This window comes from Macrotis lagotis, chromosome 2, assembly GCF_037893015.1.
Source record: "Macrotis lagotis isolate mMagLag1 chromosome 2, bilby.v1.9.chrom.fasta, whole genome shotgun sequence".
In the NCBI taxonomy this organism is placed as follows: domain Eukaryota; kingdom Metazoa; phylum Chordata; class Mammalia; order Peramelemorphia; family Peramelidae; genus Macrotis; species Macrotis lagotis.
In genome coordinates this window covers 233,706,037-233,722,644 of record NC_133659.1, presented here as the reverse complement: position 1 = coordinate 233,722,644, position 16,608 = coordinate 233,706,037, and the positions used below count along the sequence as shown (strand labels likewise).

Sequence of the window (16,608 nt, the reverse complement as noted above, 5' to 3'; positions counted from 1 at the left end):
ATCATATCCTCCATCTCCTTGCTTCTACTGATGCTCTCCCTACCAAATTAGCTTATATTTAATTACTCTGTAAATATTTGTACTTATTCTCTGTCTCTCCACACACACACACACACACACACACACACACACACACACATACATATAAGCATATACTTGTGTTTATTCTATATATACATATTATGCTGTTTTTCAGTCATGTCTTACTCTCTTTGACTGCTTTTGGGGAGAAGATCTTGGCAAAGATACTGGAGTGATTTCCAATTTTCTTCTCCAACTCATTTTACAGATGAGGAACTGAGGCAAACAGGGTTAAGTAACTTGCCCAGTGTCACACAGCCTGTAAATGTCTGAGGCTGGATCTGAACTCAGTTAGATGATCTTCCTTATTTCAAGCCCACTGTTCTCTCTACTAACCCTGGAGTCAGGAAGACCTGAGTTCAAATCCGACCTCAGTCTAGTTGTGTGATCTTGGGCAAGTAACTTAATCCTGTTTTATTTATATATACTTACACATACATAGAATAAATGCAAATATCTATGTAGCTAAGTATAAAGTTGTATTTGTATATAAGTATTATATATATGTAAACATGCATATATGTATGTACATATATTTATTATCTCCCTCATTAGAGTTGTTTCTTTGTACCTGTACTTGTATCAATGCCAAGGTTATCAAGACAGGACACAGAAAGGATTATAGTATCTTGAGTAGAAAAAGGGAAATTTGGAAGAAAGAAAGGCTTACAGAGAAATATGAATTCAGTTTTGGACAATTTGAGTTTCAGATGTCTCTAGGATATGCAGTTTGAAATGTCTACTAGGTAGCTGGTGATACAAACTAAAACTCAGAAACTGGAAAAACTGGAACTGAAAATATAAATCTCTTAGTAATATACATAGAGATAATAGTTAAACTCATGGAAATTGAATCTATTGCTAAGAAAGTGTGGAGAGTTAACTGGTCCACAATAGTTAATTTTGTAAGCACATATTGATTGATTAATTTATTGATTCAATGATGAAGCATAGAAAGTCATACATTGTCTCTCACAGTAACTAAAATATATTATTTACATATATATGTATATATCTATTTATTGTTCAGTCATGTCCAACTCTTTGTGACCTTGTGCACCATATAGTCCATAGAATTTTCTTGGCAAAGGTACTGGAGTGGTTTGATACTTTCTTCTTCGGGGTTTAAGGTAAACAGAGTTTAAGTGACTTGCCCAAGGTCATAAAGTCAGTAAATATATGAGGTCAGATTTGAACTCTGATCTTCCTGCTTCCAGGCTCTATCCACTGAGTCATCTAGCTGCCTTCTAGAAAAAAATTAGAAAGTATCTAGCTATGCTTTCTTTCATACATACACATACGAACACACACATACAATATAAATACAACACACAATACATATATACTATATGCACATTTGAAAATGAAAAATGCTCTTGCCATGGCCAGAAAACAGAAAAGATTCTTGAAGTTCCTAAAGGGTGAAATAAACTTCCTAATAGGCAAATTTCACTGCATTAAGAAAATCTAATTACAAAGATTTCAGATTCAAAAGCTCAATGATGTCTTGAATATGACAATTACAAATTTCCTTGTTTTTCCATCTGCTGTAGTTGTTTCAGACTATAAGAAGAGCTGTGCTATAATTTATAAGTTATAATATATATATATATTCCATTTAAGAGCATCATTTCTGAGTGTTTTGTTTTGTAAACTATATTGATGCAATCAAATTCTTTTAGTAAGGAAAAAAAGCAAAACTACTACTCCAAAGTTGATATTAACAAATGGCTATAAAAGTTCATGTTTTCCGACTGATCTGGCCATTTCCTTAAACTAACTTAATCTTTTTTTTAGGCTTTTTTTCTTTTGCAAGGCAATTGGGTTAAGTGGCTTGCCCAAGGCCACACAGCTAGGTAATTATTACATGTCTGAGGCTGGATTTGAACTCAGGCACTCCTGACTCCAGGGCCAGTGCTCCACTGTGCCACCTAGCTGCCTCTAAACTAACTTAATCTTAAATTATTAGAGGATAAATGTTTCTGAACTTTCTTGAAACCTGTGGTGCATCAGTGATAAAACTATTTTTTTATGGGATATTTGAATTGTTACTCCCTACTATTTATTTATTTATTTTTTTTAGTTTTTGCAAGACAATGGAGTTTAGTGGCTTGCCCGAGGCCACACAGCTAGGTAATTATTAAATGTGTGAGGCTGCATTTGAACTCAGGTACTCCTGACTCCAGGGCCACCTAGACGCCCCCTTCCTACTATTTCTAAAAAAAAAATAATAACAAATGTGTCAGTATAATAGACATCAATTTTTTAAGTGACATGGTCCAATATTTTTATCTGAATCAAAATGTTTTTGATAATAACAATAATGTAAACATATTAGTTGGTAGGTATTGGATAGTTTGAAATGCAAATCATAAAGGTAAAAACTTTAGAACCATTTGACATTAAAAGGGACAGCAACAGAGCACAAGTGATTCTAGTTTGCAGTGAAATTAATTGTTTGAAGGAAATTGAATTTGAAGCTCATTTCACAATGAATTCCCATGTCAATATGATATAATTTGGAGTATAGTTATTCAGAAGAATATATTTATACATTCAAAGCATCCAAATATATATTAGAAATGGGAAAACTCAGTAAGAAAAAGGCAGGCCAGGAATCATATTCAATTAGGAGGGGCTATATTTTAAATTTAAATAAATTTAAACAATTAAAATTTGCTTTATGAGACAATATTTTGTTTATATGTAGAAAGACCTCATAGATATTAATAGATGATATCAACACAAGAAACCATATATCAGAATAAAGTGCCAGACTGACACTCTAGTAGTGGCAAAAGTAACTCTAGATGTCAACTAACCTGGTGGTTGTTAATGATATCACTATTTGCTCATGGTCTTTTTCCCACTGATGTCTAGTAGACTGCTAGTGTACCAATTATAACCTGGTCCAAAACATAGCTCCTTAGAATTCATTCTAAAATATTTTTCCAGAAGGAAGTATTAAGGAGCTAGATCCTCTTAGGGAAGAAAGAACAGACTAAGGGATACAAGGAGCAAATGTTGACCAGGGTTCTAACTCCAGGTCTAGATTTTTCCTAGAATGTCATCTGAGGCTCTGATAAGGTTGGAGATTCTGTAGACCAAGATTACCAATCATTTATTGGGCAAAAATACAATAGGATTTTGAAGTCCAACCATGAAAATGGGATTTAAAGTTCAACTTCCTAACAATAACTATTGTTTCACATTCATCCAAGATTCACAGCCCTCCTCTGAGAAATCCTCTGGATTTCTGGTATTTTCTCAGTTTATTCCTTAAACATGCCACATCTTTTTCATTACAGGAAAATAAGATAACCATCCCCACCTCCCACCCCCATGTAAAATGAATACCAAGATCTTTAGTTAACAGGGAAGGAACCCTATCTTGTCACTTTGGAAAAGGAAGGTTTCTTCCTCTTTAGGGAAAATGAGATTATAGGCTTCCCACTTAGCCTTCCCAATCATCATATGGAAAAGTTGATCTGCAGATAGAGAAGACCACACTTATCTTAAGGCTCATATCTTTTCTAAAAGAATTCATCATAACATACTTTTGTAATGGAGCTACCCAGAGGCACTAAAAAGGTCCTAGTTTCATTTCTCATTATCTGGATCTTACTGATGGTGCTCTTATTTTTTTTCCATTGAAGAAATGAAAACTCAATTCATATCAATTTCTGGCATCAAAAAAGTACGTGTGTCTGTGCATGAGTTTAATCCTGACTGTTGCCTAGGAGTAGGAGATGTAGGTTTTATTATTGTTTTTTATCCTGGTTACAGACTAGTATGGGTGATGCTGAACTCTACGTAAAGTTTTAAAAAAGGAGATTCAGTTTTTGTTTTTGTTGTGTTTTAATCCTGGTAGCTGACTAGCATGGGTCATGACAAACTCTTTATAAGGTCTAATTTTTTTTAGCCATTCCAGTTTTATTAACCTATATTTCTATGAATTCAACCGACATTTGGATGCCTCTTAGCTGCTGCTAAAGACAATGAACTTCCTGCCAAACTATTTCTCTTATCCCTCCCTCCCCACCTGCCTTTCCCAGAGTTGAGAAAGAATTATCTGATCATACCCATCTTTCTTGTAAAACTCCAACATCATATTATCAGTTGCCACACTGAGGGGCCGCCGGGTTGGCTCAGGCTGTCGCTGATCAGCAGGGTCCATATCAGGAGATGGCACCGAACTGTAATTGGCGTTGTGGTTCACATGTATAGGACTCCCGTAATTACCTGTCACATTGAACTCTATGTCTGCCAGGGAAGAAAGAATGTGTATGTAAAGCCTCATGTCCTATGATTACCCCTCTCAACCTCACACCTTTAGATTGATGAGGGCAAGAGATGTCTACCCCTATTGCTTTCCCACTTAGAAAGGTTCATTTCATCTATCCCCACTCCAACTTAGTTTTAGCCTGGCAATTTCTTTTTTTTTTAAAAAAAATAGGAATTTACTCACCGACTCTTTCCAGAGCCCACATAGCTATAACTTTCCATCTTTTCATCCCTACTTTCTTATTCACATTTTTAGTCAACATCCCTACCCCTATCTTCTTTCCATTTCCATTCTTTGTCATCAATAGAATTCTCATGATAATCAATAGCTCATCTCTCAGATGGTGACACACAAAGCAGAAATAAATTAAATTTTTTCAGTGTTAGATTAATATGAGACTGGTTTCCACAGGGGGTTAGAATTCAGAGCTAGCAAGCTCAGAGTCTGATATCCATGTGGACCCTGATTAACCTTAGCAGTAGCTTGGCAACAAGAATAGGATATAGAACTAGAAGGATTATATGTCTGATTATCTCAGTTCAAGCTAACAATCAAATCAGTAAGCATTAATTAAGTGCTTACTGTGGGCACATATTGCTACAAAAACAAAAAGATATAGTATCCACCTTCAAGGAAATTACCTTTTCTTGTGGGAACCAATATTACACTTACAAATAAATATTAAATATATACAAATTAAATACATGATAATTTTTTGGTGGGTAATAGGAAGGCACTAGTATCTTATGAGAGCAAGATTCATAGAGGAAATGGTAACTGAGCTGAACCTTAAAGGAAGCTAGAGATTCTAAGAGATAGAAGTGAGGAGGGGATATATTCTAAGCATTGTGGAATAGCCTATACATGATGACGACAGGGGAATGTTAATAAGACAAAGATCACAGATTCAGTCCTTGTAAATGCAATGTGGTGAAGCAGAAAATATACTAAATATAACAAATCAGAAATATGATTCCTGTCCTGCTATTGTATAATCTAAGTAAAGTCCTTCTTTGGTCCTTATTTTTCTTATCTGTTAAATGAAATGATGGGGTTATCCTAGATCATGTCTAAGAGGCTCTCTAACTCTAATGCTAGGATTTTACATTTATTTGGATGACAGTGCTATTTATTCCTCAAAACATTTCTAGAACTCCTTTTTGGAAAAAAAGTCTTCATAGATAATTTATGAGACTAATAAGGAAACCAGTCTCTTATTTATATATGCTAATTATGAATAGAATAGGACCACAGAGTCTAGATAAATCACCAAAATATATCACTATTAGAAAAATAAGTCATCAAATATATGACTATCATATATATGTCTATATATCTATATAAATATATGTATAGATAAATAAGACAATAATAGAGAGTTCATAAATACTTACTAAGTTATCACTTTATCTCTTTGAACCTCATTTGCTTTAGCTATAAAATGAGCAGGTTCTGATCTTTAAGATCCATTTCAGTTTTACTAACCTATGTTTATATGAATTCTATATTCATCAGACTTTTATTGAATGTCTTTGCCATCTGAATTAAAAGACTGACAGATCACTAAATGACTTATTACACTAAAAGGCAAGAGACTAGCTTTCTCATGTAATAGTGGCTTGGGGTTAAAAAAATTCTCTCTAAACAGGATTGCTCATTGTGCCAATAGGCAGGGACATGCCCTTTTTGATGTATTTGAAAGTGAACATAGTATATATAGAAAACACTTAAGATAGCAATGCATCATTTTCGATGACCTTGGATTTTTCAGTGATCTTTGTTATCCTAGGCTTCCTATCTCCTACTGGTGCCCACCAGACATTGGTCCTCACAAGCTAGCATCACCCATTACATACCCCCAGGGAAGAACCAATCAGCATGTTGGATGATAGGCTCAATGATTCCAACGATCTGCAGAGAAACTGTGGTCATCATCTCAGTAATATTCCTAAAACATATAATAGAAGGTCACAGACAAAGAAAGGCAGAGATGTCTTGGGAACTCCAAGAATCATTACTTATGCCAAAAGTATTTGAAACTTTTAGTCAAGACTATGTCTGAGAAGACAGTGTTATGAAGAGTCCTGCAAAAGTTTTCTATAAATTCTTGCCCCTGCCATGAAGACTTATTTTGATACCCAAGCTAACTTAGCACTTATCTACATTTTATCCAGGCTCATCCTGAGCTGAGAATGACAACAATACAGGTGGGAGAGATGGAGAAAGGAAGTGCTTCAGTAGCATATGGTATCACCTTCTTGTGAACAAAGCAATATTCCACAAAGCCAACATGAGAGGGTTGCAATGGCTTGAAACATGAACACTGCTAGTAATTGCTTTACATTTCCCTATTGTTCTTTCCCACTAACATCACTCTCAACTCCTTGCGCTTTACTCACCCATCAGCTTGTGGCCACAACAAGTTGGGTCCTAGTACAATAGCCATGTTACTGGGGGTCATCTTGTTTGTGTCTTGAAATTCTGATAATTTAGCTAAAAACTTGATCAAGTATCTGAAAGGAAATCAAATGATATTCACTGAAAAAGGGCAAGATGCCTGAACAGGGATTTTGTTCTGTGCAGCTCAACTAACCAAGAACTCATACTATATATTTATTTAATCCACATATTCTAAAGAGGTACCTCTTAACACTTTCTTTGGCAACATAATGATTTTACGAGGAAAATGCTTTGTAAATCCTAAAATGCTATAAAAAATGTGAATAAAATCATTGTCCTCATGTCTTAGGGCTAAGTCATTCCTGCTATATACTTTTGTCAGAAAAAGACATGCTCAGATCTCAGTAAGATGCCTGTATCTGTTTTCAATAAATACCATCTCTAAGAAATTCATCACTATTCTTCACTACTCACTATTCACTTGAAGAAAATGTTATCACATCACAAAAAAAAACATGTTCTGCCATCTTCTCTTTTTCTCTAACAGTGACATTTGTATTCAATTAGAGTCAGACTTACATGGAAGAAGGAAGTGATAAACCCATAATCAGAAAAGTATCTTTAGAAATTAATATTTCTTTTCCCTATAGGGATAGCTTAATAGATCTGGGAGTTTAAGAAATCTGATATATCAAAGAAGGATTTGATTTTTTTTTTTTTAGGTTTTGCAAGGCAATGGGGTTAAGTGGCTTGCCCAAGGCCATACAGCTAGGTAATTATTAAGTGTCTGAGACCAGATTTGAACTCAGGTACTCCTGACTCCAAGGCTGGTGCTCTATGCACTGCACCACCTAGCCGCCCCCTAAAGAAGGATTTGAGGTAAACCTGTCACATGTGTTTGATGATCCTAGTTCTGGCACAATAGACTATAAACACATTGGGGGCAAGGAGAAAGACTGGCTGAGAAAATATATTTAAAAAGAAAAAAAAGAAATTTGTTGTGGCATTTGCTTCATCCACTATTAAAGCATTACTGTTAAAACTACTGAAAACCATCTTACGTGATACTGAATGTTAAATACAATCACACAACATACAAATGTATATATACAAATAATGATATTGATATCCCAGAAAAAAATGGGACATTATTTAATTATATAGCCAGTGGATCAGAAGACATCCCTGAAAACCATGCAGTGGAGGGGGAGTATCAGCAGATAAAGCTCAAGAGTGGTAGTAAGAAACTCTTGTGAAAAATCACAGAATCTGCAAATAGGTGACTTGACATGTTAATAAATGAGATAAGGATTGAGTCCAAAAATAGAATCAAAACTTAGTGAGGGATATTCCTTATGAAAAGTGAGGATTCCACTAAGGCCACTTATCACTGGTTGCCCATTAGTAGAGCAATGTTCTACTAATACTCAGGAAGGAAGATTTTTTTTTTTTACCCTCAAATTTTATTTTTTCACTTACATGCAAAGATAGTTTTCAACATTCATTTCTTTGTAAATTTTTGAGTTCCAATTTTTCTACCTTCCCTTCCCCTTCCCCCTGACAATGAGTAATTAGATATAGGTACAATCATGTTCAGCATAGTTTCATATTAATCATGTTATGAATGATGAATCAGAACTAAAGGGGAAAAAAAACACAAGAAAGTAAAAAACCTAAAACAAGTTTTAAAAAGTGAAAATAGTATGCTTTGGTCTGCATTCAGACTCCATAGTTTTTTCCTCTGGATATGGATGACATTTTCCATTATAAATCTTTTAGAATTATTTGTGTTCACTGACCTACTGATAAGAGCTAGGCTCATTAAAGTTCATCATCACACATCATTGCTGTTAATATGTACAATATTCTCTTGGTTCTGCTCACTTCACTAAGCATCATTTCATGCAAGTAAGAAAGTAAGATCCTAATAAAGGAGTTCTCAACCTATTTCACCTATTCTCACAATATCCCTAGGAAGTAAGAATAATAGTCTGGGCAGGATAGGAGTACATTGTTCTCTTTGGGAGAAATGTGCTAGAGAAAATGTAAATAAATCTAGGCAATTTAAAAAGGGGTCTGGGAGAATTGGAGATAATATTGACACTGAAGAGGACTGTTTTAAATGTCTACATTCATTGACAACTGGTTTTTAGGTAAACTCCTGAGCTACAGAACAGAAGCTGTTTTTTTTCTTTGCTCACACTAGTTTCTTCAAAAAACAAAGTTCTTAGAACAAAAAGGCCAGTCTCAGAAAAACAAAGGGGAGGAACAAGTCATATCTACTGGCTAGACAATGCTTCTGCAAGAAGAAAAGCAGGAAAGTTCAGCAAGTTTCTGCTGATGAAGTCACTTGAATATTCAGGTACATATCAATGAGTCATGAGGTTCCTGGTAAAGATAAAGAGGCTCTTTGTCAATGGCATCTTGAAGTTGTTGATAGTGGTGATAGCCCCTGGGTTACTTCTTGAAGGATCTTATTGGAAAATTTTTGGGAAAACATTTATTGAAAAAACATATTAAAACTAGCATACAACAGTCATCAATAAGTACCTTTTTAAGATAACTAGTGTTTGCAATGTCAAATATATGCTAAATACCTATTGGATTATTAATAGAAAAATTGTTGGTCATCTAGATACCGAGTCACAGAAACTGGAGTCCATTCAAATTCTAACTTCTAAGGAAGATCAGAAACAAGAAAATGAACATTGTCTAGATGCTTTCCATTTCCCCTTACCTGATATTGTTATGATTGGCCTTGGGAAGTTTTTCACATGTATTCCATAGGGCCTGAAGCATCTTATCTTGATCTTGGATGCTGAAAGATTAAGATGAAAAGTTGTTGGCTAAAAATGAATGAAATCTACCTATTTGACTGATAATGGGATTTAGCCTCATTAAGCAGTCCTTCAACTCCATTCCTCAATGACCATTCAGTGCCAGATCAAAATGACTTCTACCAGCCAGGCTGATTCACCGTTCTTTAAGAGGAGAGCCTGAACCTGATTGGCCCTGTAGCTGTAACCCTCCCACCTGAAGTTACCCTTTCATGGCCACTTGGTAAAGTTTAGCATTCTTATAGTTTGACTTCTACATCATATGTTCAAAGTTTTATCCCTTTTCTTGTAGAAGCCCCATGTTCCCAAATCTCACACACTTATAATATTTTTCTATTACAAATGTGGCTGCTTTTTCTTTCCATTTCCTTAAACCCATAATGTCTAATTTCACTAGTTGCTTCTATTACAGAGCAGCATCACATAGCACCCCAGAGTTAGAAGAGATCTTAAAAGCTATCCAATTCAATCTTTACTTCCCATTTGTATCTTCTCTAAAATATTCCTGACAATCATCTATTCTTTTCTTGAAGTAGCAACTCCTTTGAAGTTGAAATCTGGCTTCCTGCATTTTTCCACCCATTATTCTACCCACTGGGATTGAGCAGAACAAAACTAATCTCTCAGTCACATGTTTTAATGACCTGTAGAGAGCAATCACATCCCTATGTCTTCTCTATGAAGTCTAAACATTTGCTAAAACAGATAAGAATAGGGGATAGCTGAGAGAGGTGGTATCAGTGAAGTATATTAGATCTACTGCTGATAAAAGACCAAGAAATTTTTATATCATTCTTAATGACAAATGAGAATTACAGTTATTTGCTGACTTTTTACACCAATTTTTATGTTTTCATCTCATTAATAATTCTAAAGATTTTGCTTTTATCTCTTTTTTTGTACTTAAAGATTTTGAGTTTCATAATTTTTCCCCTAATCTTACTTCTGCTTTTATTTTTTTAAAATCATATTGAACACGCTTTTCTTTTCTTTCTTTTAATTTTTTTTAATTTTTAGGTTTTTTGCAAGGCAAATGGGGTTAAGTGGCTTGCCCAAGGCCACACAGCTAAGTAATTATTAAGTGTCTGAGACCGGATTTGAACCCAGGTATTCCTGACTCTAGGACTGGTGCTTTATCCACTGCTCCACCTAGCTGCCCCTGAACCAGCTTTTCTAAGGGGAGGCTGCATGGAGTAGCTGGCCTCAGAGTCAAAAAGATTTGACTCCAAGTTCAGTATATAGTACATATTAACTATATACCTTTAGTTAGTTTCTCATTGTTTCCAGGCAGTTATAAAACCATTAGTTAAGTTTTTTAAAATAAAATTTCATTTTTTCAAAGAACAAAAATAGATTTTGTTCCCCTAATGAAAAAATGTTTCTCATTAAAAAAGAAAGAAAATCATAAACAAAACTAGTCTAACAAAATACATTAATTAAGAAAAAATTTACACATTGACCATGTTCAAAAGTATTCCATCACTTCTTTGTCAGGTGTGGGTGAAGAGGGATAGTATGCATTAATACAGGTTCTCTGGAATCATGATTAGTCATTGCACTGATGTGAGTTAAGGCTTTCAAAATTGTTTACTTTCACAGTATTGTTATATTAATTGTTTTCCCTGACCTGTTCACTTCACTCTTCATCAGTCCTAATACATAATTTGTCTAGCCATTCCTCAATTACTTCCATTAGCTTCCAGGTTTTTGTCAACACATATTTTGGTTGAAATGGGTCTTTTTCTTTTTCTTTGACCTCTTTGGGATTACAGTGAAATAGGAGTATCAAAGGATATACACAGTTTAGTAATTTTGAGGATATACTTTCTTTTCTTTTTTTTTAGGCTTTTTGCAAATTATTCCCATTAGAAAATTCATACATATAAAGTCCTTCTGAACTACTTACTGACATTTGCCTTTTTAAGTTTCCCTTTACTCATATTTGTATTTCAAAGTTTCTACTTGTCTGATCTTTTTTTTTTAAGGTTTTTGCAAGGCAAATAGGGTTCAGTGACTTGCCTAAGGCCACACAGCTAGGTAATTATTAAGTGTCTGAGGTCAAATTTGAACTCAGGTACTCCTAACTCCAGGGCCAGTGCTCTATCCACTGCACTACCTAGGCACCCCTTGACTGATCTTTTTAATCAGGAACTTTTAGAAGATCCCTATTTTTAATAAGGTCCATTTTCCCCCTCCTGTAGAATCATACTTAATGTTGATGTGTTTGTTGTAAGCTTGTATATTTTGCCTTTTAAAATACTGAATTCTATGTTCTTTGACTTTTTTATCATTGTTGTTCAGTTGTGTCTGACTCTTCCAGAGCTTCCAGGGGACTATATCACACCAACACTATCCACAGATATAGGAATGGTTTGCCATTTTCATCTCCAGAGGCAAATAGAAATTAAGTGACTTGTCTGGGGTCAGACAGTAGTTAAGTATCTGAGGGTAGATTTGACCTCAGGTCTTTCTGACTCCAGGCCTAGTAATAGCATTCAAGTCTTTAGTGATGCTAACAATGATTTCTCAGGGCCTGGATTCTATTTCTGATTGCTTGCAGTGATCTTTCCTTAGGGAAGTTTACATTCAGCTTTAGTCTTATAATCAGGAATGTTTGAATGTCCTCTGTTTAATTTAAAAATCCATTCCATCCTCCCCCTTCATACCCCCCCATCATAGGTTTATATTTAGTTTTGATGAGTAAGTATTCTTGGGTGTAAATCCAATCTTTTGTCTCTTGGAAGATATTAAATGCTGTGCGAATCTAGCTGTTGCCCTTCAGTGCTTGAGCTTTTTCTGACTTGTTTTCATTATAATTTTTTTTGGGCCAGGAGACTCTGGATTTGGTCTACAACATTCCTGGAATGTTGGAAAAGAAACCCATTTTGGGGATTTTTCTCTTTCCCCTTTGTCCTTTGGTTCTAATATGTCTGGGTAGTTTTCTTCGATGATTTATGGAAATATGATATCCAGCCTCCTTTCTTGGAATTTTCTTTCAGGTAGTCTAGTGATACTTAAATTAGTTTTCCTTGATCTATTTCTTGGGTCAGTTATTTTTGATATGAGATATCTTATTTTTAAAAATTTTTTTTGAGCTTTGGAATTTGTTTTAATAGTTCTTGTTCTCTCATGGGGCAATAAACTTCTGTTCAATTCATTCTTATTTGCAGTGAATCAATAAGTAAGTTTGGTTTTATACCTCTTGTAGCAAGCTGTTAGTTCTCCAAGTCTTTCCTTCCAGTGTTTCTTTTCCAATTCTTTCTTTTTATTTCCTCATTCCTGGCTGGCCCTATTGAAGAATTTTCTGCCCCCTTTATCTCTGACTTGTCCTGGAACTTTCCTCAATGTCTACAGTCTCTTTTCTCTAGAAAAAACTGAATCTACTCACAATATTATATCCCTGCACAAAGCCTGTCCCTCTTCTGCTGGTGATTCCTCCAGAAGCCTTCATTCTGTGGATGGGTTGAGGCTGGCCTGTCTTCATTCTCCACTTTGTCCTTTCCTGCTTTCCTCTGGACTCCAAAACTGTGTCCTTATGCCCTCACACTCCCTCATCCCCACCCCATTCACTTTTGGTTCCCTTTTGTGAGTTATATCTCCTTTCAATAACCTCCACTAGAAGGTAAACTTATTGAGGGCATGAATTGTTTTTCTTTTTGATTGTAATTTTTTCCCCTTCATTGCCAAGCATAATAAATTCTTATTTTCTTCCATTTCATTTGTATTCTTTTAATGCTTCTTGTGTCTTGTCTATCATAATAGTTATCTTATTTGGCTTAGTCATTCTTTTAGCCTTATTTAGCCTATAGTATCAAATTCCTGTAGACAGGACTTGTGGCAGGACTGTTGTGGTTTTGGATGATGCTGGCCTTGTTTATCTAGGTTCTTGCCATTACATTCTTTGGATGGGTGCCGTGTTCTTCAAGATCACAAGGGCAGTTTGAGCCAGGGAGCCTCAGACTTTCAGTGGGCTTCATGGAATCACATCAAGGGTACAGTGTTATCAGTACCCATCTGGATTTTCCAGGCTCCAGACTCCAGTTTATGTTTAGGCAGAGTGGAAGACTTGTCTCTGAGTAGTACTCCAGGAAACACTGCAGATCCCCTTTCAGCTAGCTGAAAGGTTCAACAGGTTTAGAATGATTGTGCTGCTAATCTATTCCTATTCTGGGCACAAGATATGGGACTAATTCCCCAATTTCTTTGAGTGTAATGCTGGTTCAACCCTGTCCTGGACCCAGAGATGAGTTTTGCAATTCACTCTTGGTGGCCATGCAATGTTGCCTTGGTTCTGATCAAAGATGTAGGGTTGTCACAGTCCTTCTGTGACACCTCTCTGCTGCTATTCTGGGTCTAATGTTGAGTCACTTTGGATGCCAGTACACTGTGCTGGTGGTCTAGTTTCTGCAATCCCTTACACTTCTACTTCTTTGGAGCCCAGAGGCTAAGTTCATGATACATTTCTGGAAGATTCCAAACTGCTGACCTAGGCCCAAACTGAGTCCACAATCTTGGCCCAATAATGATCCATATGTCCTGTCTTGGTCACTTACCTGTGTCATTTTTGTGTCTTTTCCTTACATCATTCCTCAGTCTTGTGATTTTCTTGCATCTTTTTTGAAGTAATTGTGGGGGAAGTTGGTCTATATTCCTTCTTTTGATCTGCCATCTTGATCTGCCTTTCACCATGCTAGTACAAACTAGATTTGTAAGGAATGTAGTAGGAAAGGATTCCTATATTGGAAGACTGGACTAGTACAACTTTCAGATTCCTTGATTATTTAATCATGAGACCAGCAAGGTGTTGGACAGGTAGGTGGTACAATAGATTAAACAGAGGACTAGGAATCAGGAAAACCTAAGTTTAAATTCTGCCTCAGACACTTATTAGATGTTTCCCTAGGCAAGTCACTTGTCCTTTCTTGCCTCAATTTCCTCATCCCCCAAAAAGAGAACAATAACAAATAATATCTAAATCACAGAGTTGTAGTGAAGATCAAATGAAATGATATTGATAAAGCATTTTGCAAACCTTAAAATACTATATAAATTCAAGGTATTATTTTTATTGATGAGCTAGCAAAACTTTAGAACCATGTTGTGGCTATGGGAATAAAAAAAGGACAAATTGCTTTGACATATATACTGAAAGTGAAATAAGTTGGACTAGGTAAATGATTAGACAGAAGTGATGGAGTTTCAAAGATGATTCAAGGGATCTTAAACTTGTCATCTAGAAGATACAGAGGACTTAGTGCCTAGACTCAGTGCCAAAATAGTCCTTAGAGATAAATTACTTCCATCCTTTCATTTTATAGAACACAGCATAGCACTTTGTGAGCTAGGTTAAGTTGAATATAATTTTTGTATTATTGTATTTGAGATTTAGTAGGCAGTAGGTGGTATAAAACTGGAGATCTGAAAAGAAGTTTAGTCTGGAGAGGAAGACTTGGGAGTCATCAGTATGGAGGTGATAGGTGAAGCTGTAAGACTACACGAACATTCCCAATACATAGAATACATAGGACATAATTTAAAGAGAGAAGACCAGAAAGTCAAGGGCTGGGCCTTGAGTAACAAACATTTTTAGGAGATAGATGGTCATAGAGGAGCGTTTGAAGTCAACAAAGAAAGTACAGTTGAAGAGATTGGTTGAAAAGCAGGTTAGTCCACTGTTTGAAGCTAGAAGGAGAATTCTTAGAAGAGGTACTCTTGAGCAGTGTCACATAGAGCAGAGAAGTCAAGGTGAACAGAGAGATCATTGCATACTGTGTTACCCCCAGATGTGAATTTGATTCTTCCATGAGACTTAACCCTTTTCCTTACAAGATTAAGTAGAGAAGGTTCCTTAGCATTACATAATAAAGAGAAAAAAGACTGAATTATTATACAAAAGATATTTGACCAACCTCCTCTCTAGCTTCTAACTTGCTCCTTTTCAACTCTCTCTTTAATTCTCCCTCCTATTCCTTCAGACTCTCAACTCCCTTTTAATTCTCTTCTTCATTCTGTAGGTTTCTTGGATGTACTCTAGCTCACACTCTAAGGATCAGAGAGTGTGTCAGAAAGTTTTATAGTTATAGGAAACAGATTTAGAGCAGATATGCTGGGTACAAAGATTGGGCTGTTTCCCCCACATCATCATCCCACCTTGGGTGTACAAAGTTTGGCTGACAATCACTGTTACTCACCCTTTACTTTCCAACTTGCCAAACGTCCAGAATAACATTCTCCTTTAACATAAACTTGGCAAGAAAAGGAAGTCTGGCAGTCTGTGTGGTGTGATAAGGGAGAAACTTCTTTCAGTTTCTGATCTGCACATTTTTGATTTGCATATTATTCTTTTCTCTAAAAATGGCATTTCTGAAATATTTTGGGGGTCATTAACCTCTATGTTTAGTCTGATAAAGCCAATTAAACTCTTCTCAGAGTAATGTCTGTTGCTAGCTTCCTTGGCTCAAGCTATAAACCCCATGCCACCCTGGGAAACCAATTGTGATAGGTATGTTTTAAAATCAGGAGTTCTGAGTTACAGTGGGGTATGCAAATTGAGTGTCTGTCCTTAGGAAATTGGGTTTTACCTGACCATTCATATATAAAAAAAGACCAGGTATATGAAGAAAGACTACCAACCAGATAATGGTATACAATTGATGACAACAAATAAAGCTAGTCCATCAGTACATATCTATATAGATATAAAGTTATATGTCTATATATACATATAAATATAATAGTACATATCTATATATCTATAATATATATCTATATATCTATATCTCTCTCTCTATATATATATATATATATGACAACGTGTATAAATAGCTAAACTGGGCTAAGAATTAAAAGAAAGAAGAAAGAAGGCTGAATTTTCTTCAGAACATTTCAAAGCTCAATTTAGGTCCACAAGCTGTTCATGAGAATAAGGTACTCTTTTTTTTAAAATGCAATGTTCTTCTAATTCTATTATATGAGTATGAGAAGTACAACACAATAGTTATTGGA

The 16,608-nt window shown here is 35.5% G+C and overlaps 1 protein-coding gene across 4 annotated transcripts in view; it reads right to left on the bottom strand.

Moving 5' to 3' along the window:
- ARHGAP44 (Rho GTPase activating protein 44) overlaps nucleotides 1–16,608 on the bottom strand; it is a 114,517-nt gene that overhangs the window by 24,040 nt on the left and 73,869 nt on the right. For all 4 annotated transcript variants that reach the window (XR_012476014.1, XR_012476013.1, XM_074225156.1 and 1 more), the window contains exons 11-14: nucleotides 9,504–9,584; nucleotides 6,766–6,879; nucleotides 6,223–6,314; nucleotides 4,164–4,344 (exon numbers count right to left, since the gene is read on the bottom strand). Coding sequence is in view for 2 of the 4 variants with exons in the window: in XM_074225156.1 (XP_074081257.1) it covers nucleotides 4,164–4,344; nucleotides 6,223–6,314; nucleotides 6,766–6,879; nucleotides 9,504–9,584 (468 nt within the window). In the remaining 2 variants the exon portion in view is untranslated. The remainder of the gene's footprint in view (nucleotides 1–4,163; nucleotides 4,345–6,222; nucleotides 6,315–6,765; nucleotides 6,880–9,503; nucleotides 9,585–16,608) is intronic.